The 26,637-nt window shown below is 43.5% G+C and overlaps 1 protein-coding gene across 2 annotated transcripts; it reads left to right on the plus strand.

Annotated features, from left to right (window-relative positions):
• The first annotated feature begins 17,491 nt into the window (after positions 1-17,491).
• SNRPB (small nuclear ribonucleoprotein polypeptides B and B1) lies at positions 17,492-26,113 on the plus strand. 2 transcript variants are annotated; one of them, XM_015099749.3, is made up of 7 exons: positions 17,492-17,597; positions 20,273-20,424; positions 22,126-22,237; positions 23,670-23,822; positions 24,544-24,682; positions 24,991-25,116; positions 25,809-26,113. In XM_015099749.3, exons 1-7 carry the CDS (start codon positions 17,595-17,597, stop codon positions 25,817-25,819), a joined length of 696 nt encoding a protein of 231 aa, XP_014955235.1. In that variant the 5' UTR covers positions 17,492-17,594; the 3' UTR covers positions 25,820-26,113. The 2 variants fall into 2 exon arrangements, with proteins under 2 accessions (XP_014955235.1, XP_004014438.1); XM_004014389.4 differs by having other exon boundaries at positions 25,953-26,113.
• Positions 26,114-26,637: the final 524 nt, after the last annotated feature.

The raw sequence follows: 26,637 nt of genomic DNA on the forward strand, positions 1-26,637 counted from the left end.
GGCCTTGAATGACACATTAGACTGGATGGACTTGATATTTGTAGAGCGTTCCTTCCAAAAGCAGCAGAATACATGTTCTTCTCAAGTGCACATGGAACATTCTCCAGGATTGACCACATCCTGGGCCACAGGGTGAGCCTTGGTAAATTTAAGAGAACTGAAATCTTATCAAGCAGCTTTTCTGATCACAAAGCTATGAGATTAGAAGTAAACTACAATAAAAAACTATAAAAAACACAAACATGGGGAGGCTAAACAATCTGCTGCTTCTGCTGCTGCTGCTGCTGCTAAGTCGCTTCAGTCATGTCTGACTCTGTGCGACCCCATAGACGGCTTAAAAAAATGAATCACTGAAGAAATCAAAGAGGAAATTAAGAAAGACTACCTAGAGACAAATGAAAATAAAAGCACAGTGATCCAAAACATGTGAGATGCAACAAAAGCAGTTCTAAGAGGGAAGTTTATAGCAATACAATCTCAAGGACTTGAGACCCCACGGACTATAGCCTACCAGGCTCTTCCGTCCATGGGATTTTCTAGGCAGGAGTACTGGAGTGGGTTCCAATTTCCTCCTCCAGGAGATCTTCCTGACCCAGGGATTGAACCCGGGTCTCCTGCATTGTAGGCAGACACTTTACCATCTGAGCCACCAGGGAAGTCCCTATTCAAGTACTACAACAACCATTTGAGGTGGGCAGTCTCATCTTTTTTTTTGTAAACAGATAGGAAATTGAGGCTGAGATAGTAAGTGTCCTTCAGTCCCTGGAGGCTGCTCTTACTCCAGGGCACAAGCTTTTACTCCCTACACTCTCTGACCTCTCAGGAAAAATCTGGGTCACACCCCATCCTTCCTTTCAAAAGACCCTGCCTTTGCCTCCCACTTGGGAGGCCTCTAGAGCAGAAATCTGACTGCATCTTTCCTCTGCTTAAAGCTCTGCCCTAAAACCTCACGGCCTGGGGATGAAACTCAGACTCCTTACTGTGCCAGGCAAGGCCCCTGAGAACTCGGGTGTCTCCAGCCTCCTCCGCCTCACCATTTCAGGCCAGCTTCCCATCTTGAAAATGCAACTGGCTCTTTACTCCCAGTGCTATTATCTTCCTTTGCTTTGCTTTGTCTCAGCTGAGGATCCAACTCTGAAGGATGCTGCCATGAGGACTTGTGGCAGAGCCCTGGGCACACCAGCCATTCAACATTTAAAAGTAAGTCTTGGAATGGTGTTTCCCCACAGAATTTTTGAGTGCTGAACAAGGGCAGTGTATGAAGGTGATTTAGAGCATGAGCTGGGATATCAGGCAGAGTTCAGTCCTGTATGACCTTATGCATGTTATTTATCCTTCCTGACCCTGTTTCTTTATCTGGAAAATGGGGTTAAGAGGGCTCCTTCTGGGACTTGTGAGGGACAGATGGATGAAGGTAGGTAAAGGAACCTGCAACAAGCCAGAGAATTCCAGTAAATGAAGAGCATGCCCACTCCCACTTATGGGAGGTGCTTGCTTCAAGCTCTGAGCCCTATGGGGCCTCATTTATCTCCCCTCACTCCATGTGCTCTGTTCATGCCCCTCTGTGTCCTTGGCAGCAGGGCAAAGAGGGCTGTCTCTTACTTGTCACAGGAAGATCTCAAGGCTGGTGCTGGATCAGCCAAGAAACTCTGCTCGCCATCAGTAGGCAAGCACCTGAACTCAACCCAAGCCAGAATCCAAGAACAGCTCCTCCTAAAAACTGTAGCCAAGCCCAGCTAGAGTGGATTCTCCACTTTAAAGTGCATTTCTTAGACTTCAAGTAACATCCTTCCCAACCAGAGAAGAACCTTGTTAGAACAGCAGAAGCCACATCAGGGCGTCTCAAGATCACCTGCATGCAGTCTGTCTCCTGCTGTTCCTGCTGGAAGGGCTTCACATCCTTCCATATTGGTTTCTGCTTGTCTTCCTCCTGCTGGAGGACAGTGGGGTTCTTGTGAGCAGGAATCCAATACCTCAGGATGAGGAGCTTACTCCCTCTTTAAGCTGTTCTTTTCACCAACGCCCACACGGGTTTGGGGAAGAATTCACTCTGGGCCCTATTTATGAAAGCTTCACAAACACAGAGGGCTAACCATCAGAAGCACCCAGTGTACTCCTTCCCAAGGGATCAGCCACATACATGGTTGCTTGCATCCATAATGCCTATGCCAGCCCCTAACTTCCCACAACTCTTTGATGGCACTGATCACATTTGACAACTTGAATCTTCCTCCTCTGTGTTCCCTCAAGTGTGAGGCAGTTCTTAACCCTCCACAACGCTGGGAAAAAGAGGTAGCTTGTCTCATTTGCGGGGAGGGATCAGGGACCCCCAAGAAGCAGTGTGTTAAGCTGAGTTTTACTGAGAGACAAAGGGAGTGTCTTGGGCAGAGCTAATGGCTAGGGCAGGGCAAGAAGCCTAGTATGTGTCCTTTGGTGGTGCTGCTGGGTCAGGGGGAGGTGACGCCAGGAGGAGGGTGAGGCTGACAGGCAGACCGGGCAGACAGTGAAGGAGACCTAAAATCATCTTTCAAGGATACAGAACACCGAAGCTTTTTGATCAAAGGCATAAGAATCTCAAACAAACAGAGAATGGTTAGAAGCAGGTGAGTCATAATGTCTGTGATACTGACTTACGGAGTTCCAAAGGTTTTGCTGTCTTTGAGGCAATCCAGTCATGGGATATGGAATATCAGAAAACAGTATCCAACCCCAGCTACCAGCGGGAGAGAACAGGCATCCTGCTTGGTGGTTGCAGGGCAGGTGGGGCAGCCAGGGCTTTGGAAGTGCTCCCTGGGTGGCAGCATGGGTATCATAGTTACACTGTGTCCACATCCTTTTTATATCTTTCCTGTGGAGCTTCCAAGTCTACTTGGGATGGTCAGCACTTTGCCAAATGTCTGATTCTGACATATATCCTTCTTGTATCATTGCCACTGTTCCAGGCTGGTGGATACATGAGCACTCAGACACACAGCTCTGCTGGGATAGGTGGCAGGTTTCTTTCAGCGGATGAGAAAGTGGTGTACCTGATACCATCTTGAGAAGTTCTGTAAGAACTTCTGCTCTTTACTTGGGGAGATGCTGCAAGGCAGAAGTCAACACTCCATCCACGGGAAGGAACTGTATCCCGGCTCATCACATGGCGGCTGGTGTCTGAGATCCTTTGAGCCTCTGGGAAGATTCCTTCTCCCCTTTGCCCTTGAGTTTTGGCTCAATATTTGCCTTTTCTTTGTGGTGATTTCACCATGACTATAAGGTGAAATCTCTTGATTTCACATATTTGCAAGTTTTCAGAAAAGCAATCTACTTTGTAGACAGTAAGACCAAAACAGGTGGTGCAAAAACATATCTTTTAACTTTTCATACATATTCTTATTTTTCATTCTGCTCAGCACAGGCTTTAGCTAATTAATACTTGAGTTGCATTTATTGGACAGTCAACTCAACATAAATAAACATTGCTCTGAAGAGTAATAACGTGAAACTGCCAGATGGTATTTTGGGGGCAGCTCTAAGGAGCTCCAGTACTTCCTGTCTCAGCACAGTAAGAATTCAGTGGGAGGCAAAGTGATAGATAAGAAGTGATTTAATAAGAATAGGATGCTTGTGAAGCTTACAAGTGGGTGGGCGGGAGGGTGCCTCAAGCAAGAACTTATTGGTTACAGTGTTATAATCAAAGGAAAAGAGGGGAGAGGGAAAAGACCATCTCCTTCCTTATTTCTGAACAGATGTCACACTTCAGCCATCGGTTCCACCTCCATGTGGGTTGAGGGGGGAGTTTCCTTGTCCCTCTGTGGTCAAATAAGGACTGTCAAGGCACTATAGGAAAATCATTTCAGGTCTCAGTACAATGAGGGTCTTTCACTTTGAAAGACCTTTTACCTTCCCATAAACTATTGGTTTTCATGTATGCACAGAGCATGTTCTAGGGATCATTAACGTCCTTAGCTCACTGGGCAGCAGGTGGGTCTCATGCCCACATTGTTTTATTGTCTTGGGGCCTCTCTTGCATGGTTTTGTTGCTAAATAAGCCTGTTCGATTTTGTGGTTAAGCAAACCTGGTTTCTAGAGTGATCATTAACTTACAGAGTCTCCTATACTTTTTTCTTTTCCTACAATCCCCTAGAGGAATTAACTATTTAATAACTTACTTTGTCCTTTTACTCTGTCCTTATCAATTGGAATAGTATTTTACCATGATGGTGAATATGCCTATTGCTAAGGTTCCAGGTGGTAAGCTCTATAGTAATTCCCTTTCATGAGTGTGGCTTGATCTGAGAAAACCCTAAAACCCAACAAAACAACAAGATGACATGCGCAATTTCAACCAAAAGTCCCTGGGCATCCAAATCTGGTGGTGATTTTGTCTCAGAAACCCTCATCAATTGGGAACTTCTTAGATCACCTTGTTAATTTAACTCCCCAATTAAAAAAACATCTCTCTATATATAATTAGCTATGGGTATCTTCTTACAAACATCCAGTATCGCTCACAGAATGTTGTAAACCAGCACAATGGAGAGGCTCCAGTGACAGGAGGGAATGCCTTCTCTGGATAAGGTGAGCTGGTGTGATGGCCGGGCTCTTCCCCTCCACCTACAAGCTGCACCAAAGAGCTTCCTACAGGGAAGTTTGCGGGGGCAGGGCAGCCACGGGGCCATGGAGATCTGGATGGCAGCCATGTACGTGTCCCTGCAAGTTTTGCGGACTGTATTATGAACAGCTGATTCTAAGGCTCCTTTGTACAGGCTCTTAGTTGGTCGACTTTCCTGGATCAGTAGGAAAAGGGTGGGGCAGAGCACTGAGGGTATTTACAAGGATCTGCCTGCCAGTCTGGCCTCTGTTAGGAAGGGAGAGCCACATCTGGTATTTGGAACCTGAGGGCGCACTACTCCCAGGGAGGGGATGATTCTGACCAGATATTAGCTGGGCAGATGAAGAGATCTGGCTGGGCATGGTTCACAATCCATGAAGAAAACTGCAGCCAGGTGGTATCTGGGGCCATGGGTTTTATGCACCTGCTTCTTTCCCCTCCTTCTCAGGAGGCAGTCAGGCAAAGAGAGCTGGGAATCAGGGTTCCGAGGCCTTGTTAGTTCTGCCCATAGGGGATAAGGACAATTAATAACTGGAATGTTCCCCACAAGCTAGCTGATTACAGATATCACCTGGATCAAACAGGTAACAAATCCCTCTTCAGCCCCCATTATATACAGGACATAAGCAAGATACTTGATTTCTTCATCTGTTTGGTGGAGGTAATTTTGCTACGAGTCCTACAAGGGTGCTTTGGGGGTAGAGGGTGTCATGTGGCTATGAACAGGAACACCCTGAAGCCCTGAGGTGCTCAGAGGGGTTCTCTTGCTCACAGCCCCACTTTTAGGAGAGCACGGACCAGGCCCTTTCCTCTGTTCCTCCATGCACCTGCCTCGATGCTCTTCACCAAGGCAGAGAGGGGTTAAATTCACTCTGCTGCTGCTCACCTCTGGCCTCTGCTGTGCTTGCCTGTGCCCATGTGGCTCTGATGGAGGCAGGGGTAGGTGGGTGAGCAGCTTCTCCTCCAACCCACAGAGCAGCGCTAAGCCCAGGATGTATTGCCTGTCATCAGCAGCTTGCAGATAACCAGGTGTGGCTGTAACAGAGCCCAGGGCAGGAAGTCTCAAACAGGGAAAACTCAACAGCTCGAATTTTCTTGATGGCTTGTGCCCTCCCCCCTCCCCAAGTGTTTCAATGCTACCTGCCACTTGGTTTCCAGAGCTCAACCTTCCTAGCAAGATGCCTCTCATCTGATAAACTTGATGACCAAGTTGATCATGCACAGATTGGGGTGGAGAAAAAGCCCTTTACTGAGCTGTAGACTGTCCATGGTTTAAGATTCCTGGGAAACTACAAGTCGTGTGGTTGGAATGCTGCTTGCTTGGTGAGCAGGGACCATGGGAAGGAACTGGGAAGGGTACAAGGGCACTTCACTTGTTGGGATGCAGGTGTCTGCCTCAGTAATAATTGAGTGAGGACTTATGGGTAAACTCACGGGTAAGGTCTCATGAGTCCTCACTCTTCTGATGTTTGTTTTTATCATCTAGAGGTTTTGGCTATCTGTTTATATTTAACCTTGAGGTACTAAGAAGCCCAGGGAAGCTTTCTGCCCATGGGTGGGGTGGGCCTGCTGACTGGAGTGGGGGGGTCGCTCACTTTAGGACAGGGTTACTTAACCTGCACATTATTGACATTTAGGACCAGATAATTCTTTATGTGGGAGCTGTCCTGTGACTTGAAGATGTTAAGCAGAGTCCCATTAGATATTTATTAAGTCCCACCCCCATCTCAGGTAAGACAACCTACAGGGTCTCCAGAGATTGCCAAGTGTCTCCTGGGGGCAAAAGTGCCATGGGGTTGAGAGTCGCTGTCCTAGAATGATGAGGCAGGGATAAGAGACACCCATTCAGTGTCTGTGTGCCTTTTCTTTCCCAGAGAGAAATCTTCCCATCTCCTGCCTGAGGAAGATAACCTTGGCTCAAAGTGTGGGAAGCTGAGGAAGAGGAGGCTGGGAGTCCCACTCTTCAGCATGTGGTTTTTCACTCCAATCTGTCCTCTTTGTGGTGCTTTGTCTTGCTCTCAGTCCAGAGCTCCCCTCTGTGTCAGCCTCTCCAATCAATGCTGAATCTTTTGCAGGGGTCTAAGATGGTGACTGCAGCCATGAAATTAAAAGACGCTTACTCCTTGGAAGGAAAGTTATGACCAACCTAGATAGCATATTCAAAAGCAGAGACATTACTTTGCCAACAAAAGTCCGTCTAGTCAAGGCTATGGTTTTTTCAGTGGTCATGTATAGATGTGAGAGTTGGACTGTGAAGAAGGCTGAGCGCTGAAGAATTGATGCTTTTGAACTGTGGTGTTGGAGAAGACTCTTGAGAGTCCCTTGGACTGCAAGGAGATCCAACCAGTCCATTCTAAAGGAGATCAGCCCTGGGATTTCTTTGGAAGGAATGATGCTAAAGCTGAAACTCCAGTACTTTGGCCACCTCATGCGAAGATTTGACTCATTGGAAAAGACTCTGATGCTGGGAGAGATTGGGGACAGGAGGAGAAGGGGACGACAGAGGATGAGATGGCTGGATGGCATCATTGACTCGATGGATGTGAGTCTGAGTGAACTCTGGGAGTTGGTGATGGACAGGGAGGCCTGGTGTGCTGCGATTCATGGGGTCGCAAAGAGTCGGACACAACTGAGCGACTGAACTGAACTGAACATGGTTTTAAAATAACAGCTTTACCAAAAAATTCACCCTTTTAAAGTGTACAATTCAGTGGGTCTTAGTACATTCACACATTTGTCTCTGGTTTTCAGAAGTGATTGCTTCATTATTCTTTTTCAAATTGGTGCTGACTGTGATCATAGTTAACACTTTCCCTTTCTGGAAAGGGAAAGGTGGAAACCCTTTCCTGGTGAAAGTTCTGTTAGCTCCCCGTGCCCCAAGTCCAGAAGAAGAGAGGGAGCAGAGCTGGCTGGTGTGTGGGAAGGGTGAGCCTTGTCTGGGGCTTCCTCTCCTCTTGGCTCAGGAACATGGCCCACCCTCATCTGCTCTGCACTTTGTGCAGGGCTGGAGTTCACAGCCATCTCGTCCTTTCCTGGCTGTTTGGTGGGGCGCTTCCCTACAGAGGCTTGTAAAAGTTGTGACAAGGAGGACACCAAGGTAAAAAAAGTGGGGACCTTGCCTCTGGGCAAAAAGCGGGGACTAGGTTGGTGGACACTGGCACTCAGCCTCTGGTGGTGGGGTATGGGGAGGGTGACATACGTCTTAGTCTCTGGAGCGGAAGGTCAGGACTTAGACCTTGGATAAAAAGTTCTGAATTCAGGTTATGGGGTGAACAGTTAGAGAGTACTGAGGGAACAGAGGGACCCTAGCCACTGGAGGGAGAGTGGGACTAGGCATTGGGAGTGGTCACTGGGGATTCAGGTGGACTTTGGGAGGGAGACTCCGTGTCTAAGTTGGAACCAGGAAACTTGGCCTCTGGGACCAGCTTGCAAGGGTGTTCCCTAGAAGGCCCTGTGAGCGGGGTGGGCTCCCCTGGAGGTTTGCAGATCAGACTCAGCGCTCTCCATCCTTAGAAGGGGTCAGGAAGGGACCAGGTGAGGGAGGCCCCTGGCCTACGGCCCTGGGGAAAGCAAGCGGCCGGACTGAAAGGTCCTGAATCCTCTGTGAAGGCCCCTTGGCTTCCCCTGTGGTTCCTGCCGCTTTCCTACCCCAAGGGGACAGGAGAAATTGCGCTTGGGTCCTGGCGGTCGGTCGGACGCCCCCTGTCGGCCAAGCCGGGACATTGCCTCTGCAGCGACGCGGGGGTGACAGACAAACCAGAACCAGAAACAGCTTCTACAGGTGCAACGCAGCCTATCTGGGCCTTGGCGGCTGGAGATTCCACGAGTGTTTGTACACTGGTGAGAACAAATTAACATTTGTTCCTTGCCAAAGTAAGAATCTGTTGTGAATTAGAGGAACTTCACCTGAATCTAAGCAGTATAATTAGAAGAAGCTCAGATCTTTGATCTCAAAAATAACTTCTTGTGAATTAGAGCACATACAAATGTAACCAAGCAATTTATGTTGAAATGAAAAATAAGCTATAGTGATTTCCTTGATTTCTTATAGTGAGTTATAGCACATTAGCTCAGAAACACACATCTCAAACTAAAGATCTTTTAACAAGTTAGAGCAAATTAATATACATCTAAGAAGTATTCCTAAACCAAATTTGGCATGGAAAATTTGGAACAAATTTTCTATTTATCAAACTTAAAATACTCATTTAACTCATTTATTTTAACACATTTAAAATAAAATGTCTTATCTTTAAAGTGCTATATAAAATTTTTGGTTTCTGGTTCAAGACGGCAGAGTAGAAGGGCAAGCGCTCATCTCCTGTGAGAGAGCCAAAACTGCAACTCGCTGTTGAACAACCATAGATAGGAGCATGCTGGAACTCACCAAAAAAAGATACCCAACGTCCAAAGACAAAGAAGAGGTTGCAGTGAGATGGTAGGAGGGTTGTAAACATAATAAAACCAAATCCCATACCTGCTGGGTGGGTGACCCACAAACTGGAGAACAATAATACCAAAGAAGTTCTCCCATTGCTGTGAAGGTTTTGAACTCCATATCAGACTTCCCAGCCTGGGGATCCAACAAAGGGACTGGGAATCCCCAAGGAATCTGACCTTGAAGACCGGTGGGATTTGACTACAGGACTTCTACAGGACTGGGGGAAACAGAGACACCAGTCTTGGAGGACACTTGAGCACACCAAGAGCAGTCAAGGAGCCATCACCTCACAACAGACTGTCACCCAACAAGTCACCCCACAAGACCAAAACCACCTGCTAGTGTGGGAGGGTCTCCTCTGGAGGCGTGGGTTGACAGCGGCTCACCACAGGGACAGGGGCACTGGCACCAGCAGTCCAGGAAGATCCCTCTTGGCATAAGCCCTCTTGGAAGTCACCATTAACTGCCATACAGCCCACAGACCTCAGGATGGGTTGTCTCAAGCCAAACAACTACCAGGGAGGAGCTCAACCCCATCCACCAGCAGATAACTGGATTAAGGCTTTGGCTTCCCTGGTGGCTCAGACATTAAAGAATCTGCCTGCAATGCAGAGACCTGGGTTTGATCCCTGGGTTGGGAAGATCCCCTGGAGAAGGGAAAGGCTACCCACTCCAGTATTCTGGCCTATAGAATTCTATGGAAGAGGAACCTGGCAGGCTACAGTCCATGGGGTAGCAAAGAGTTGGACACAACTGAGTGAATTTCACTTTTACTGAGCAAGACCCTGCCATCAGAGTAAGACTCAGTTTTTCCCACCACCAGTCCCTCCTATCAGGAAGCTTACACAAGTCTCTTAGCCTCCTCCATCAGAGAGCAAACAGAAGAAGCAAGAAGAACCACAGTCCCACAGTTCAGTTCAGTTCAGTTCAGTTGCTCAGTCGTGTCCGACTCTTTGCAACCCCATGAACTGCAGCACGCCAGGCCTTCCTGTCCATCACCAACTCCTGGAGTTCACTCAGACTCACGTCCATGTCCCACAGGCTATAACAAAAACCACATCATAGAAAGTCAATCAGGATGAAAAAGCAGAAAGTTATGTCCCAGATGAAGGAACAAGATAAAACTCCAGAAAAGCAACTAAATGAAGTGGAGATAGGCAACCTCCAAGAAAAAGAATTCAGAATAATGATAGTGAAGATGATCTAAGATCTCAGGGAAACAATGGAGAAGATGCAAGAATTGTTTACCGAAGACCTAGAAGAACTAAAGAACAAACAGAGATGAATAATACACTAGAAGGAATCAATAGCAGAATAAGTGAGGCAGAAGAATGGATAAATGACCTGGAGAACAGAATGGTGGAAATCACTGCTGCAGAACAGAATACAGAAAAAAAGAATGAAAAGGAATGAAGGCAGCCTAAGAAACCTCTGGGACATTAAATGCACCAACATTCAAATAATAGGGGTCCCAGAAGGAGAAGAAAGAGAAAGGACCTGAGAAAATATTTGAAGAGATAATAGCTGAAAACTTCCCTAATCTGGAAAAGGAAATAGTCAAAAAAGTCCAGGAAGCACAGAGAGTCCTAGGCAGAATAAAAACAAGAAGGAACACATAGAGATAGTGTAATCAAACTGACAAAAATTAAAGACCAAGATAAAATATTAAAAATGAGGGAAAAAAACCCAATAACATACAAGGGAACTTCCATAAAGCTATCAGCTGATTTATCAACAGAAACTCTACAAACCAGAAGGGAATGGCATAATATATTTAAAGTGATGAAAGGGAAGAACCTACCACAAAGAATACTCTACCCAGTAAGACTCTTAATTCATATTTGATAGAGAAATCAAAAGTTTTCCTGACAAGCAAAATTAAGAGAATCTAGTACCACCAAACCAGCTTTACAAAACATGCTAAAGGAAATTTTCTAAGCAGGAAATGCAAGAGAAGGAAAAGACCTACAGAAAAGAAACACAATTAAGAAAACGGTAATAGGATCACACATATCAATAACTACCTTAAATGCAAATGGATTGAATTCACCAATCAAAAGACACAGACTGGCTGGGCAGATGAAAACATGTGAATGTATGCACTTACCACATCACTCTGCTTGACCCACCAAACTGTATTAATTATTTCATATGTTAGGTTAATTATGTTCCCATTATGGCTTGCAACTGTAATTATCTTTTATTTTTTGTCTGGTTATTGATTGTGAAAACAGATAAACATCTTTTCTACTGTGATTATGTAACTATTATTCTCTTAATACCATTGTATCATGATTGGTCAACAGAAAATAATAGAACCCTATATCACAAAAAGTACCATTTAATAGAAAATCCTGTAGTCACTTTTTAAAATCCAGATGCATATCACAATTATCTTGGAATTTTTTGAAAACTACAGATGCCCAGGTATTGCTTTTTTTCCACCAGAGCTTCAGATATGTTTGTAATGAGCAGTCATGTTTAAAAACAGCTGGACTATATGCTGACCTTTTACTTTTATCTAGTTTCACTTTTTCTATTTCATATTCAGTGCTTCCTTTTCATTTAGTTTGTTTTCCATTTTCTCCATCTCTTCTTTCTTTTAAAGTGTTCTTTCTTAAGCCTTTGTCAAGTGTAGTAGAAAAGCTTTTGTATATGTATATATAAATGATATGTATAATATATATTAGAACATTTATGAATTTTTGCCTAACCAAAAAAATTTATGACATTTTGATTCCACTTGTTTGACTTAGTATGCATAGAGTGCTAGATTTCTAACTAAAAATAGATATGCAGCAAAAAAAAGGTTTACTGTATAACAAAGGGAACCATAGCCAATATCTTATAATAAGCTGTAATGGAAAATAATTTCAAAAATAATATATGTGTATATGTATAATGGAATCATCTTGTTGTGCATCTGAAACACTGTAAGCCAACTATACTTCAATAAAAATATTTATATTTAGAAAAAATTTAAGAAAAAATCTTTTTATGTGCAGATAAGTTCAGAAACACACCATCACCTCAAAAGTACTATTTTTGTGCAAATTAAAGCAAATTAAGATTAATTTATAGCAAATTAAATAGATTAAGTAGTATGTTAATCATACACTTTTACTTATAAAGTAAATCAAAAGTACCTTATTATGCTGAGTTAGTGAAAATAAAGATGAAACTATACTATGTCTACAAACAAACAGTATGTTTATAAACAATCTAAGAATCAGACATTGCCCTCTAAGGAAATTTCTAATGGTGAGAGAAAGAGCAAATAAGAATGAGTTAGAACTAATTTAGAGAAATCTAAGCAGTATTAGGGAATATGCCATTATTCTTTAATTTACCTTGTGAGGAATCAGAGTAAATATAGTCACTTCTAAGCATTTTAGGTGAAATCAAGCTCAAAATCACTCATTCATTTCAAATGAAATTTCTTATTGCTCCTTAGAGATATTCATATGTAACAGTTGATATATTAAAAACAAGTACAGACTCAAGTGTAATCTAAAGGACCTTCTTGGGATAACTTAGAGTGTATCTAAGAGTTTATGTGAAATCAAGATAAAAAATCATTCATTCATTTCAAACAGCTTTAGAAGTACTTCGTAAATTTTCGGTATGCAAACAAGCTCAGAAAACACATTCATCTCAAAATTTCCTGCTTCCCTCAATCACCAGGGGGAGCTCCTCAGGCCTGGCACAAAGGCCACTCTTTTCCTCAGGACAGACAGAAGCTGATTTGACTGCTGCCAAAATCTCAGCTCTCTGTCCCCCTCCAGAGGCTGAGTCCATATTTCAGCTTCAGCTGAGTCCATATTTCAGCTCCAGAAACTAAGTCTTACTCTTCCATTTCAGAAGCTAAGACCCCGTTCCCCACACCAGAAGTTAAAGACCCCACTTCTCCATCTAGAGGCTAATTTCCTACCACATGCCCTACTGGCTAGGTCCACACATCCCCTTACAGAGGCTGAACCCCAGTTTTGGCTGCAGAGGTCACCTGATGCCACAGAGACTACATCCTGCTTCTCTCATCTGAGTCGGTCTCTGCTTCTCCATCCAGAAGCTAGGTCCTCAGAGCTCTCATTTGAGGTTAGGTCCACATTCCTCCTTCTAGAGGCTGAGTCTAGACTTTGGCTCCACAGGCAGTCCCCAGCTCTCGCCTGAGAGGTGGCACCCCTGCTTTCTCTCCAGAGGATGAGAACTCACTGCTGGGCTGAGTCCCTGTCCCTCTTCCAGATGCTGAGTCCCCATTTCAGATCCAGAGTCTAGTGTCAACTTGTGCTGCTAGTGACTGTCCCCATATTCTGCTATATATGTGCCCCTGTCCCATAGTCTTAAGTTGCTACTTTTCCCTGCAGAAGACAAGTCCCTACATTCACAAGTACTTTTAACGAGGTGCCAACAAAACTACTGGAACCAGAGCCAATCAGTAATCTTCCCAGTTCGCTTCTCCTTAAGGTGAGTAAGAGTATATTTAGTCAAAATTAAGCAACATATTAATAAATATAAGCTCAGGATCAGACATTGTTTCCAAGAATAACTGTAACTTCTTAGGCAGTTAGAGTATTCAGTTCAGTTCAGTCACTCAGTCATGTCTGACTCTTTGCGACCCCATGAACTGCAGCACGCCAGGCCTCCCTGTCCATCACCAACTCCCAGAGTTCACCCAAACTCATGTCCATCGAGTCGGTGATGCCATCCAGCCATCTCATCCTCTGTCGTCCCCTTCTCCTCCTGTCCTCAGTCCCTCCCAGCATCAGAGTCTTTTCCAATGAGTCAACTCTTCGCATGAGGTGGCCAAAGTACTGGAGTTTCAGCTTTAGCATCATTCCTTCCAAGGAAATCCCAGGGTTGATCTCCTTCAGAATGGACTGGTTAGATCTCCTGGTAGTCCAAGGGACTCTCAAGAGTCTTCTCCAACACCACAGTTCAAAAGCATCAATTCTTCGGCGCTCAGCTTTCTTTATAGTCCAACTCTCACATCCATACATGACCACTGGAAAAACCAAAGCCTTGACTAGACGGACCTTTGTTGGCAAAGTAGTCTCTGCTTTTTAATATGCTATCTAGGTTGGTCATAACTTTCCTTCTAAGGAGTAAGTGTCTTTTAATTTCATGGCTGCAATCACTATCTGCAGTGATTTTGGAGCCCCCCAAAATAAAGTCTGACACTGTTTCCACTGTTTCCCCATCTATTTCCCATCTAGTGATGGGACCAGATGCCATGATCTTCGTTTTCTGAATGTTGAGCTTTAAACTACCTTTTTCACTCTCCTCTTTCACTTTCATCAAGAGGCTCTTTAGTTCCTCTTCACTTTCTGCCATAAGGGTGGTGTCATCTGCATATCTGAGGTTATTGATATTTCTCCCGGCAATCTTGATTCCAGCTTGTGCTTCTTCCAGCCCAGCATTTCTCATGATGTACTCTGCATATAAATAAGCAGGGTGACAATATACAGCCTTGATGTACTCCTTTTCCTATTTGAAACCAGTCTGTTGTTCCATGTCCAGTTCTAACTGTTGCTTCCTGACCTGCATACAGATTTCTCAAGAGGCAGGTCAGGTGGTCTGGTATTCCTATCTCTTTCAGAATTTTCCACAGTTATGATCCACACAGTCAAGGCCTTGCCATAGTCGATAAAGCAAAAATCAATGTTTTTCTGGAACTCTCTTGCTTTTTCCATGATCCAGCAGATGTTGGCAATTTGATCTCTGGTTCCTCTGCCTTTTCCTAAACCAGCTTGAACATCTGGAAGTTCACGGTTCACGTACTGCTGAAGCCTGGCTTGGAGAATTTTGAGCATTACTTTACTAGCATGTGAGATGAGTGCAATTGTGCGGTAGTTTGAGCATTCTTTGGCATTGCCTTTCTTTGGGATTGGAATGAAAACTGACCTTTTCCAGTCCTGTGGCCACTGCTGAGTTTTCCAAATTTGCTGGCATATTGGGTGCAGCACTTTCACAGCATCATCTTTCAGGATTTGAAATAGTTCAGCTGGAATTCCATCACCTCCACTAGTTTTGTTTGTAGTGATGCTTTCGAAGGCCGACTTGACTTCACATTCCAGGATGTCTGGCTCTAGGTGGGTGATCACACCATCGTGATTATCTTGGTTGTGAAGATCTTTTTTTGTACAGTTCCTCTGTGTATTCTTGCCACCTCTTCTTAATATCTTCTGCTTCTGTTAGGGCCATACTATTTCTGTCCTTTATCGAACCCATCTTTGCATGAAACGTTCCCTTGGTATCTCTAATTTTCTTGAAGAGATCTCTAGTCTTTCCCATTCTGTTGTTTTCCTTTATTTATTTGCATTGATCGCTGAGGGAGGCTTTCTTATCTCTCCTTGCTAAGAGATATAGCTCATCTAAATTAGTCAGTGTATGTGAAATCAAGCTCAAAATCACTCACCCACTTATAAATGAAATTTATAAGCTTCATAAGTGATATGTAAATTTTATATGTACAGACTTACTCAGAAATACATGTATGACACAAATATACAATCCCACATCACTCTACCTAACCCTCCAAACTGGATGTAATTATTTGGTATTAGGTTAATTATGTTTCCATTATGGCTTGTAATTGCAATAATCTTTTATGTTTTTCTGGCTACTGATTGTGAAAACTGGTAAACGTCTACTATTGTGATTTTTGCTTAATACAGTAATTGCATCATGATTAGTCAACAGAAAATAGTAGAATTCTATATCAGTAAAACTATCATTTAATAGAAAAACCTGTGGTCACTTTTTAAAATCCAGATGCATATCACAATTACTTGGAATTTTTTAAAAAATACAAATGTCCAGGTATTGCTCTTTTTCCTTCAAAGCTCCAGATGTGTTTCTAATAAGTAGCCATGTTTAAAAACAAGTGGACTATATGATTATTTTTTACTTTTATCTAGTTTGTTTCACTTTTTCTATTTCATATTTGGTGCTCCCATTTCTTTTAGTTTATGTTTTCCAATTTCTCTCTTTTTTTTTGACGTCCTTTCTCAAGTGTTTACTAAGCATAGTAGAAAAGCTTTTGTATACACAAATATATACATAAATAGTATGTATAATATAATATATACATATTTTATAAAACTTGTGAATTTTTGCCTAAATAAAATATTTGACATTTTGATTCCACTTGTTTAACTTAGCCTTAATAGAATTCTAGACTTCTAATTTATATTCACTTAAAATTCTGAAATACTTCCATGTATTTTGGCATCTAGAAAAAAAGTCTTAAAAGTTTATTATCTTAGTGATAAAAAAAATTTGAATTAGGCTTGACACTTCTAATTCAATTCTGAATATATAAAGAAATATGCTGCAAAAAAAACAAGAAAATTAGCGTGTAATATAGTATTACTAACTAAAGTATAGATTTTGTCCAAATCTCAAAAATACAAAAAAAATTATGGAAATTCAAAATATAAAAAAATTAAAACATTAATTTTCTTTTTTGTGTCTTTACCTGAATGGTCATATTTTCTGTAATGCATTGGAAATACATTTTGTGTGTGTGTGTTAGGACATTTTAGTAAAGGTTATCATTGAAAAAAAAGTCATGGGACTGGATGGGAGTGACTGATAAATTCATTCATTCAAATATTTATTAAGCCCTTGTTATGTGCTAAGCAGTGTTCTAGGCACTACAGCAATGAACAATGGACAAAGAAAAATTCATATCCTTTGAACTCACATTCTAATGCGGAGGGATAATAACACACATACAGTATGTTAGCAATCAGTGTTAAGGAGAAAGGTGTTAATAAAACAGGGATGGGTGGGAAGGTTTCAGTTTTAGAAAAGGACGGCCAGGAAAGCCCTCAGTGGGAAAACGTTACTTGAACTTAATTCATGAAGGTGAGGCTGTCAGCCGTGCACATACATGGACGACTAGCATTCTAGGCAGAGGCAACAGCAAAGGTGCTGTGCAGAAGCAGGTCGAGTAAGTTCACGGAAAAGCAGGGACTGTGGCTGTAGACAAGAGATGAAAGTGAAAGTCGCTCAGTGGTGTCTGACTCTGCGACCCCATGGGCTGATACAGTCCATGGAATTCTCCAGGCCAGAATATCGGAGTCAGTAGCCCATCCCTTCTCCAGGGGATCTTCCCGACCCAGGAATCAAACAGGGGTCTCCTGCATTACAGGCAGATTCTTTACCAGCTGAACTACCACGAAAGTCCTGTAGACAAGAGAGCCGGGATAAAGTGCTGGGAGATGAGGACCGAAAGTTAACGGGCTGGGACGCGGGGGAATGGGTGGTGAAGGTGAAAAGGAGCAGCTCTAAGTACCGACTGAAGCCGGGAAGCAGTCCAACAAAGAGGATCCGAAGATAGCACCGCCCAAAGTTCCGCCCTGCCCTAAGCTCATAACTCAGCGCCTCGGCCGGAACTCAAGGCCCAACTCCGGGACCGGAAGCAGCTTGCTACCCGACCCCATTTTCCCTGCGGTTACATTTCCGGTAGCGGCGGCGGGAAGCGAGTTACTCGCGGGCTTCTAGGCCTCCACGAAGACGAATCCGGCGGGAATCTGAGCCATCAGAACCGCCACCATGGTGAGGAGGCGCAGACCAGCAGCACGGGAGCTCCTGAGCCTCTTGTGGGGTGGGGATCGCGATTAACCAGGAAGGAGGTCATGGGTTGGCCGCTCAGGGGGTGAAGGCCCGGGCCGCGGCGCCTCCGTCTGCGTAGGAAAGACTCACACCGTCGTCCCTCGGTGGACTGGGCGAGGGGGTCCGGGGTGGGGGGTGGGGTAGAAGGCTGGAAATAAGGGACCGAGGCCAGAAGTCGCTTGGTACGCGCGAGGTTAGGGCTGGGTCTCTCCAAGCCGCTGTGGGATCCCACAGGCGCTGAGTAAACTTTGCGGCATGTATGTGTGTAGGGGGCTTCTGAGCAAGCACTAGCGCCGTAGAAGGACTGAGTAAGACCGAGTGAGAGGCTCAGACTTGTGAAGGGTGAGGGTCCGAGGAGTTGCGGAAAGACGTGGAAGGACTTGTGGCCGGAAACAGTGTTGATTCTGGTAGATGGGGAGGAGGGAACGGAGGATGAGTGAGGGAGGAAAAGTTTAACTCTTTTGTTCAGCATTTATGCTTGAGTACGCCTGACTTTTCAGGCCCTGGGGCTACACAATGAAGTGTTTCCTTTCTTCACTGCGTTCACTCTTATTTGGAGACACGGGTAACATAATTCGGAGTGGTAATTCAGCGTTAAGTAAAAGTAACGGCGGGGAGCGAGATAAGAATGTTTTCTAGACTCGGTGATCCCTGTCAGAGTCCTAAGACTCGGGCGAAAATGGGAAAGAATGGTATAGATCCGAAGGACTGCAAGAACAAAGCGTGAAGGGTAGCATTGTTGAAGATTCTTAGAGGGGAAAGGGAAGAATGTTGGTGGGAGGAAATGGCGGGAATCTGGTTATTAAAGGCTTTACATGCTATTTAATTTTGTTAGTGGTAAGGGATGCCATTGAAGGATTTTTAACAAGCAAAAGGACACGTACTTATTTGTGTTCAGAAAGATAACTGTTAGGTAGCTGTTATATATCGGGTGAACCGGAAGCAGGGTGTAGTTTAGAGAGTTGGTTAGAAAAGTAGGCACTGGATTCAGGCTCACTAGCTTTCAGCACAGCTTGACCTCTTACAGCCATGTGACCTCATCTGTAAAGTCTGATTTTAAGGATTAAATGAGATAAGTAGTGCTTGTGGCAGTGCCTGCCAGTCAGCGCCCAGTGCGAATTAGCTGTAGAAGACAAATGGAGCTGTAAATGTTACTGTAAAGGTTCAGACACGAGTGGTTAGAAGCTGTGGTTACAGTTTGGTTAAAATGGTCATGTAAAAGAAACTGCACCGCATAACTTGAGTCTCCAGGGTAACAGGAGTCAAGATTCTGATCCATGCATTTGTACGTTCAGAAAACCTGTGTTTGTTCAACCTCACAGAGATGAATAGCAACCACAGTGCCTGGTACCTCAAAGGCTCTTGGATGAGTTAAGACTGGTCAAACTAATGGGAGGCTGATATAACAAATGTTTATTCATAGAGATGTAACTGCCAAGGGCACTTGACAGTCCTCTTGTGAGGTCTGTATACTCTATTTTAGCACAACTACATTTGAAGCCAGGCTGTGAAGGAGAAAAGGTTGTTGGGTTAAGGAGTATAGCAGCTTGTATATTCTCATTATGTGTTCAAACTCATTAGCACTCTGGTTACTAGGAAGTTTTGACGTTGCTGAATATAGTCTTGGAGGCACACTAACAAATCACTGATTCGGTGGTTCCATTCTCCTCTTCTAAGCTGTTCATCTCCTTTCTGATAACAGGCTCTTCATTGATTGGGTTCTTAGTGCCAGTCCCATTCCAGCTCTTTTACTCGGTGTTTTTTTTTTTTTTTTTTTTTTTTACCTCAGTCTTTTTAATGGGATGGTGGTGTTCCACAGCACTGGAGTCACCTGTAATCTGCACAGTGGTAGATGGCCACTGATCTCTAATATGCATGGGGTTCAGTAGTTTGGAGCCATCTTACCCTCTCACTTCTGAAACATAATACAACATTGAATCCAGTTCAGTCCCTCAGTTGTGTCCAACTCTTTGTGACCCCATGGACTGCAGCACACCAGGCCTCCCTGTCCATCACCAACTCCTGGAGTTTACTCAAACTCATGTCCATTGAGTTGGTGATGCCATGCAACCATTTCATCCTCTGTCGTCCCCTCCTCCCACCTTTAATCTTTCCCAGCATCAGGGTCTTTTCAAATGAGTCAGTTCTTCGCATCAGGTGGCCAAAGTATTGGAGTTTCAGCTGCAGCATCAGTCCTTCCAATGAATATTCAGGACTGATTTCCTTTAGGATGGACTGGTTGGATCTCCTTGCAGTCCAAGGGACTCTCAAGAGTCTTCTCCGACTCCACAGTACAAAAGCATCAGTTCTTCTGTGCTCAGCTTTCTTTATAGTCCAACTCTCACATCCATATATGACTACAGCATAGACAAAGATATGCAACATAGACAAAGGCAATTGTTATATGAAAAAGATGATTTTACGAGAAGGGACAATAACAGGTCAGGTTTGAAAACAGGTGAGAGAATTCCTAGGAAATGGCTGTGGTTGAAAGATAGAACTGAGAATACTGAGAAGGACAAACAGAAAATAAGGCTGCAGCAGAAGTTTTAAGGAAAGGCAGCAGTTTTGTGGGTCCAAAAGAGCTGAGTCTCATTCCTGCTGATTTCTCCTTGCAGACGGTGGGCAAGAGCAGCAAGATGCTGCAACACATTGACTACAGGATGAGGTGTATCCTGCAAGATGGCCGTATCTTCATTGGCACCTTTAAAGCTTTTGACAAACATATGAATTTGATCCTCTGTGACTGTGATGAGTTCAGGAAGATCAAGTAAGGAGTGGGCTGTGGGGGGAGGGGTTGAGTGGATGGGGAGTGGATCGGGTGGGTGGGCCAAGTGTTAGGTGGTGACTAGCTGGCTGGTTCCTCTCAGTTTGCTCTCCTGTTTTACAGGGCAGATTAAAATGGAGAGTTTCTTAAATCTCTTTCCTTAGTCTTGCTCTTTACTTCTAGCAGAGTACAAGTTGTAAGTAGGGCTGCCAGGCTTTTTATTTCTCTGATTTTGTGTGCCCGGGGGTACTGGGGTAAAGGGCTCTCATGTTCTCCCCACAGGTGTGTAAGGGGGGAGAGCTTGATTTTCTGGCCTCATTGCCTATTTGTAAAGCTGTAGCCTAAAGGGCTCTCACAGTGCAGCCTGGTCTGAAACTGCTTTAAGAAGCCTCTGACCCTCTTCAGGGTAAGTGCTCAACTCCCCTTGTGGGTTTGGGGCCAGTGATTTTTGTTGTCATTTACAGAAACAATTGGAGAATACAGTCCCATAATTTGTTAGATAATTCCCTTGTCTTAGGACTCACCGATCTTAAGCTTCTAGCCTGGTAAAAGATGTGGTCTAGTGTTTTATACAGTAAAGGCATCTTGAGGCCCAAAGAAGTTACGTAATTTCCTTGACCATCCAGCTCTCTTTTGCCACTGGAGTGTCCATAGTGTGTTACCAGTGGCTGTCAGTTCCTTTTAATTCTCTTTGGGACTTTTGTTTTCTTTGTGGCATGAGGTCAAGAAGTATAAGACAGAAAATGGTAGTGATGGCTGAGTGCCCGGTGTACATTAGAGAGTGGCCAACATTTTTAAATGAGACTAACTTTATTCTGGTAATGAAAATGTGCCCATTAGAAAATATTTTGTAAAAGTACATAGAAGTATATGAGAAAAAACTTAAGAGACCCAGAAAGGATTTTTTTTTTAAATTGTGAAAGGGCAGTACATGCTTTTTTTAAAAAAAATAAGAACTATAGATAAGTTTTAAAAAAGAGGAAAAAATGACCACCTATAGAAAATTTATATAAAATATCATTAAAATGAAAACTTTAAGTAATTTTTAAAAATCAAGATATTTTGTATTTCCTTTAACTTTAGGATATTGGCTTTGACTTTCCTTTCCCTGTCTTGTTGCAATTACTTTTTCCCAGTCTATCTCGTTTATATTTTGCTCATCCTTTTCTACTTGTGGATATTTGGAGATTTGTTTTTGTTCTTTGAGGATAGAAGTGTAATTTCTATGTAGCTAATCTCTTAACCTTTTCCTTTATGGCTTCTATTTCTAATATGAGGTGAGAGACAGAGTTATAGTTCTGTGGGGCTGAATTAATACTAGAAGGATACTGCATGTAAGTAGAGTGAATGGGATTCAGTTGACTTGAGGAATTGTTCCGACTGCCTTCCTGACATTGTTAAGGCCTTAAACTGAAGGAAGAAAAAGGGTAATGGCAACAAAGAGTTGACTGAGGGAAGGCTTTCACAGTGGCTTTGTGAGTGAGCCAGGGCTGGGCTTTCTTGAATCTTGTCCTGTCTCTTGGTCTGTGCATTCTCTTGGCATGGGAGACAACCATCAAATGGGGGGAGGTTACAAGTTTAGCCTGTCAGTAGATTTAGTGTAAAAAAAGTCTCGGAGGGCCCCTAGGTAGGTGAACATGAACTTTACCCTTTTTCTAATGCTGTTTTGCTTTGTTTTGTTTCTTCTCCTAAACCTGTCTTTAGACCAAAGAACTCAAAGCAAGCAGAGAGAGAAGAGAAGCGAGTCCTCGGTCTTGTACTACTTCGAGGGGAGAACCTGGTCTCAATGACAGTAGAGGGACCACCTCCAAAAGATGTAAGTCAGAACTGAGAGCCAGTGCAAGGCCAGGAACCTTGTGCAAGGGAGGTGCCACCCTGACCTGGGCCCTGTGTGGGGTTCTCTGTTTCATTGCAGTTCTCATAGGTATCTTCTGGTTTCTGTTTCCCTTATACAGATAATAAACCAGAATCTTAAAGAGGTTCCTTTGCAAGTCAGAAGTAAGGAACTAGGATTTGAGGGTTTGTAACTTTAAAGCCCTCTTTTCCTTAGTTGATGTACCTAGTCAATAGAAGAGGCACCTAAGGCCTCCTGGATCAGTTCTTAATGTGATGACAGTCTAGTTGGACCATAAAAAATTGTAACTCCAAACAATAGAATGCATGTATATTTTTTGTATAGTTATAGAATAATAGTTAATATTTAATTAAGCATCTGCTATTTGCCACGCCCTTCAGTATTTAATTCATGTAACAGTCTTTTGAGATAGATTATTCCCGCTTTATAGATAATGCCAATTGAAATTTAGTAACCTGCACAAGGTGGCACAGCTGGAAAGTGGTGAAACTGTCATTTGATTCCAAGCAGTATTGGTTCATTAACATCAGCCTCCCTTTAGAAATAGGAGAGGCTTTAGAGAATCTAACCAAATTTGTTTCCCCTTTTTCGTTTTAAGATAATGTTTGTTAAAGGAATAATCTTGTTACCTTGTGTTAATTTTTGTCCACATATATATATGTTGGGTTTTTTTAAACTTGTAATAGGTGTGTATCATTCTGCTTTTTAACTTAACATTGTAAACATTTTTCCAGTTGCTGTATTCAAAAGTCATGTTAATGACTTAAAGATACTTTCAAGTGAGTGCAGAGTAGTTTATCCTAGTTATTTCCTTTTGTTTAGACTCTTATATGCAAAGGATGTTACCATGTTTCTGATTCAAGGCCTAGGTACCTATTCATAGCTTTGGTATCTATTTCCAGTAGAATTTGCTACTCTAATGTAGCCGATTGTAAGCCTTCAGGACCACAACCAGTTTTGTTAAAACCTCTTCATTGGTAGATGAAGAAGCAGTACTAGAATGGTGGGATTACTTGCCCACTATCCCCACTATTACCCACCAAGTGAGAATCAGAGCTGGGACTGGACCTCATATCTCTTTGTCGGGTCAAAACACTAATCTAACATAGATACCCTTTGGGGTGGAGGCTTGGCTGTTTATTTGATTTTCATAGGAATGCATATTGGTTGAGTTGTACCTGTTTCTCTTGACTTAAAACCCTTAAGTTCTTTTAGCCTGCTGGGCATATAATCTTGGATGGAGGAAGAGTGGTGTTAACAGGAATGGATAGTGTTTATAAGAAGGTGTTTTGATGCCCTGTAAATCTGAGGGGTTCTCTTGGCAGTGATATTCCAAAGTGTACTTCTTATTCTCTAGGCCACAAGCATATTAACATATATATTTATTTTTCAGACTGGCATTGCCCGAGTGCCACTTGCTGGAGCTGCTGGGGGCCCAGGGATTGGCAGAGCTGCTGGTAGAGGAATCCCAGCTGGGGTTCCTATGCCTCAGGCTCCTGCAGGACTTGCTGGGCCAGTCCGTGGGGTTGGTGGTCCATCCCAACAGGTGAGGAGTTGGAGGAAGGGGCACTAGCTTCTGTAGTTAAAATAAAGGATAGAGTGAAGATCTGAGTCCAGAATGACCAATTAGGCTGTGATTGTCAAGCTATCAGTATTTCACTGTGCTTCATATGTGGTTGGAGAGTCAAGCAAAAAGGAAAGCTTGCTATTATGCATTATGTTGATGCTGTAAGAGATGCATGAAGTTTCTGACCAACTGTATTAGAGTAAAGTATTTCCATGACAACATTTGAAATCTTGACCCTTGAACAATATGGGGGTTAGGAATGCCAACTCTGCAGGTAAAAATTTGTATATAACTTTACAGTTGGCTCATTATGTCCATGGATTCAGGCCAAGATTGTGCATAGTACTATAGTATCTATTTAGGGAGAAGAATGCATATAAGTGGACCCTGGCAGATTAAAACCATGTTCAAGGATCAGCTGTACTATAGCTTTTACAACCTATTGTCAGTCCTGTTTGAGCATGCAAATGCCTTATCTAATTTGGATTGGGCATCCTTAACTTAGGCCTGGAAAACAGGAAATGAACTTAAGATCACGCTTGATCTCCTCTGGCATAATAGGTTTTGATAGAAGTCTGATGCTTTGAGTTGTAGCTCAGCGGTTTTGGTGTCTGCTCCTTCTTTACCAAGTTGGAGAGGAGAGAGGGGCACTGCATTGCACTGTACTGTTCTGCCTAACTTCTTTCCCGTGTCTTCCTAGGTGATGACCCCACAAGGAAGAGGTACTGTTGCAGCAGCTGCAGCTGCTGCCACAGCCAGTATTGCAGGGGCCCCAACCCAGTACCCACCTGGCCGTGCAGGTCCTCCACCACCTATGGGCCGAGGGGCACCCCCTCCAGGTGAGGAGCCCAGGAGGAGTCCATTGTTAATTGATAGAAGATGCCTTAGCTGGATTTATGATGAGACATAAGCTTGACTGAAACTAATGACGAGTTTGTGTAATTAAGCAGGATTACTCTGAGATCCAGCTTGGTTGACTAACTTTGGAACTAGCCAGACAAGAGCTCTATCTCTGGCTCAAGTCCTAGTGCTAGGAAGGACTGGAAGGGTGGAATGGTCCCTCTGTCTTAGAATGTGGTGAACAGTTTTGTACTTTTCCTGCTATGATGGACACTTGAGCTGTATTCTTGGGATTTTTCTCTTACAGGCATGATGGGCCCACCTCCTGGTATGAGGCCTCCCATGGGTCCCCCAATGGGGATCCCACCTGGACGAGGAACTCCTATGGGCATGCCGCCACCGGGGATGCGGCCCCCTCCCCCAGGGATGCGAGGTAAGTGCCTGTAGCAGTGGTGTTGATTGCCTAGAGCTGTGTTGGGTTAGGAATTGGAGAGAAGGTTGGATTTTGACCATACGTTCTTGGCTTTTATGCCTTAAGTTTAGAGAAGTGAACACTTAGAGGATAGCTTTGTTCAGAAAGGAAAGAGGGAACAATCACTTCTTAAATGGACCTTACCTCCCTCTTAGAATAGTGAGACCCTCCCTGTGCACAGTACTTCCAGTGTCTAAGGCAGTATTCCCTGGTCACTGTAAAATAGTGCATTTTGTTGCATGACCGAGAAAGGTCTTAGGCCCTTTGGTTTGGGAGTGGCTAGTAATTAAGGAGGGACTCTGGGCTTTGGTGTACTGTGTATTATGGATTATCTGTTTAACTCCAGTTTGAGAAATGCTGGCGTAGATCAGTTCTCTTGTTTTATAGGCGAGAAACAGGCCCATAGAGAGCTCAGTGTCCAGGCCAGTGTTCTTTTCATGAAGCCATAGTGGCCTATAAGTTAACCTGTGGCCAAACTGGCTGATTACTGTATTTATAGTTTTCCATTACTGAGCTTTATAAGCTTAGGAGCCCATGGCCCCAGAGAAGTATCCCTCTGATCATTTGGTAACTGCCGGGTGTGGGAGGCTGGGGTAGGGTGCGGATTTGAATTGCAGATCAGGCACTGACTAAACTTCTTACTCTTACTTCAGGCCTTCTTTGACCTTGGCCACAGAGTTATGGAAGTAGCTCCACAGAGGCTTGGGCCCGATTCTCCAGGGCCACGTTACCACACCTGTTTGTTTGTTAAGCCGTTGTTCGCGGAGTCTCACCGGATTGTCTGGTTTCCCTTACAGGGCCCCCTCCCCCGGGAATGCGCCCACCAAGGCCCTAGGCTCATCTTGGCCCTCCTCAGCTCCCTGCCTGTTACCTGTAAGGCTGTACATAGTCCTTTTACTTCCTTGTGGCCTGTGACACTAGTTTATAATAAACTCTTTAAGAGAATATTAAAAATGCACCTGGTATGTTTGTTTATTTTCAGAAAAGCTGTTGATGTATTGGGTGCTTGATAAGAATCAAGAAGGGTTGCCTTGGAAAAACTAGCCCTAATCCTTAGCTGTTTCCCTTGTAAAATACTGTATTCATTTGCAGGGATGCACAGTCTCATTCAAGAGAATTACAAAATTGAACTGTAAGCAGACATTTTCACCTGTTATACTGGCAAAAATCATTTTGTTAACTTTAATACTGTATTGGTGAGGATTGTGAATTGGTATATCCTCTTTGGAAGGCACTAATCAAGATAACTTCTTAAGTAGCACTTTATTTTCTTTAGAAACTAAATTTATAATTCCATCTTAAAGTTGAAAGTTGGCAACAAGTCTTTACAATTTAGGATCTTCCTCCATAGCCTCTCTAAAGATCTTAATTCCTAAACTACACCATGAGCTCTGAAATGTTGTTCCCCACACCATTCTGGAAGTTTTCACATCTTAATATGGGATCTGACACCTCTTGTTAACGAAGGGAACTGTTAAAAGC

The sequence above is a fragment of the Ovis aries genome, chromosome 13, assembly GCF_016772045.2.
Source record: "Ovis aries strain OAR_USU_Benz2616 breed Rambouillet chromosome 13, ARS-UI_Ramb_v3.0, whole genome shotgun sequence".
Lineage (NCBI taxonomy): Eukaryota > Metazoa > Chordata > Mammalia > Artiodactyla > Bovidae > Ovis > Ovis aries.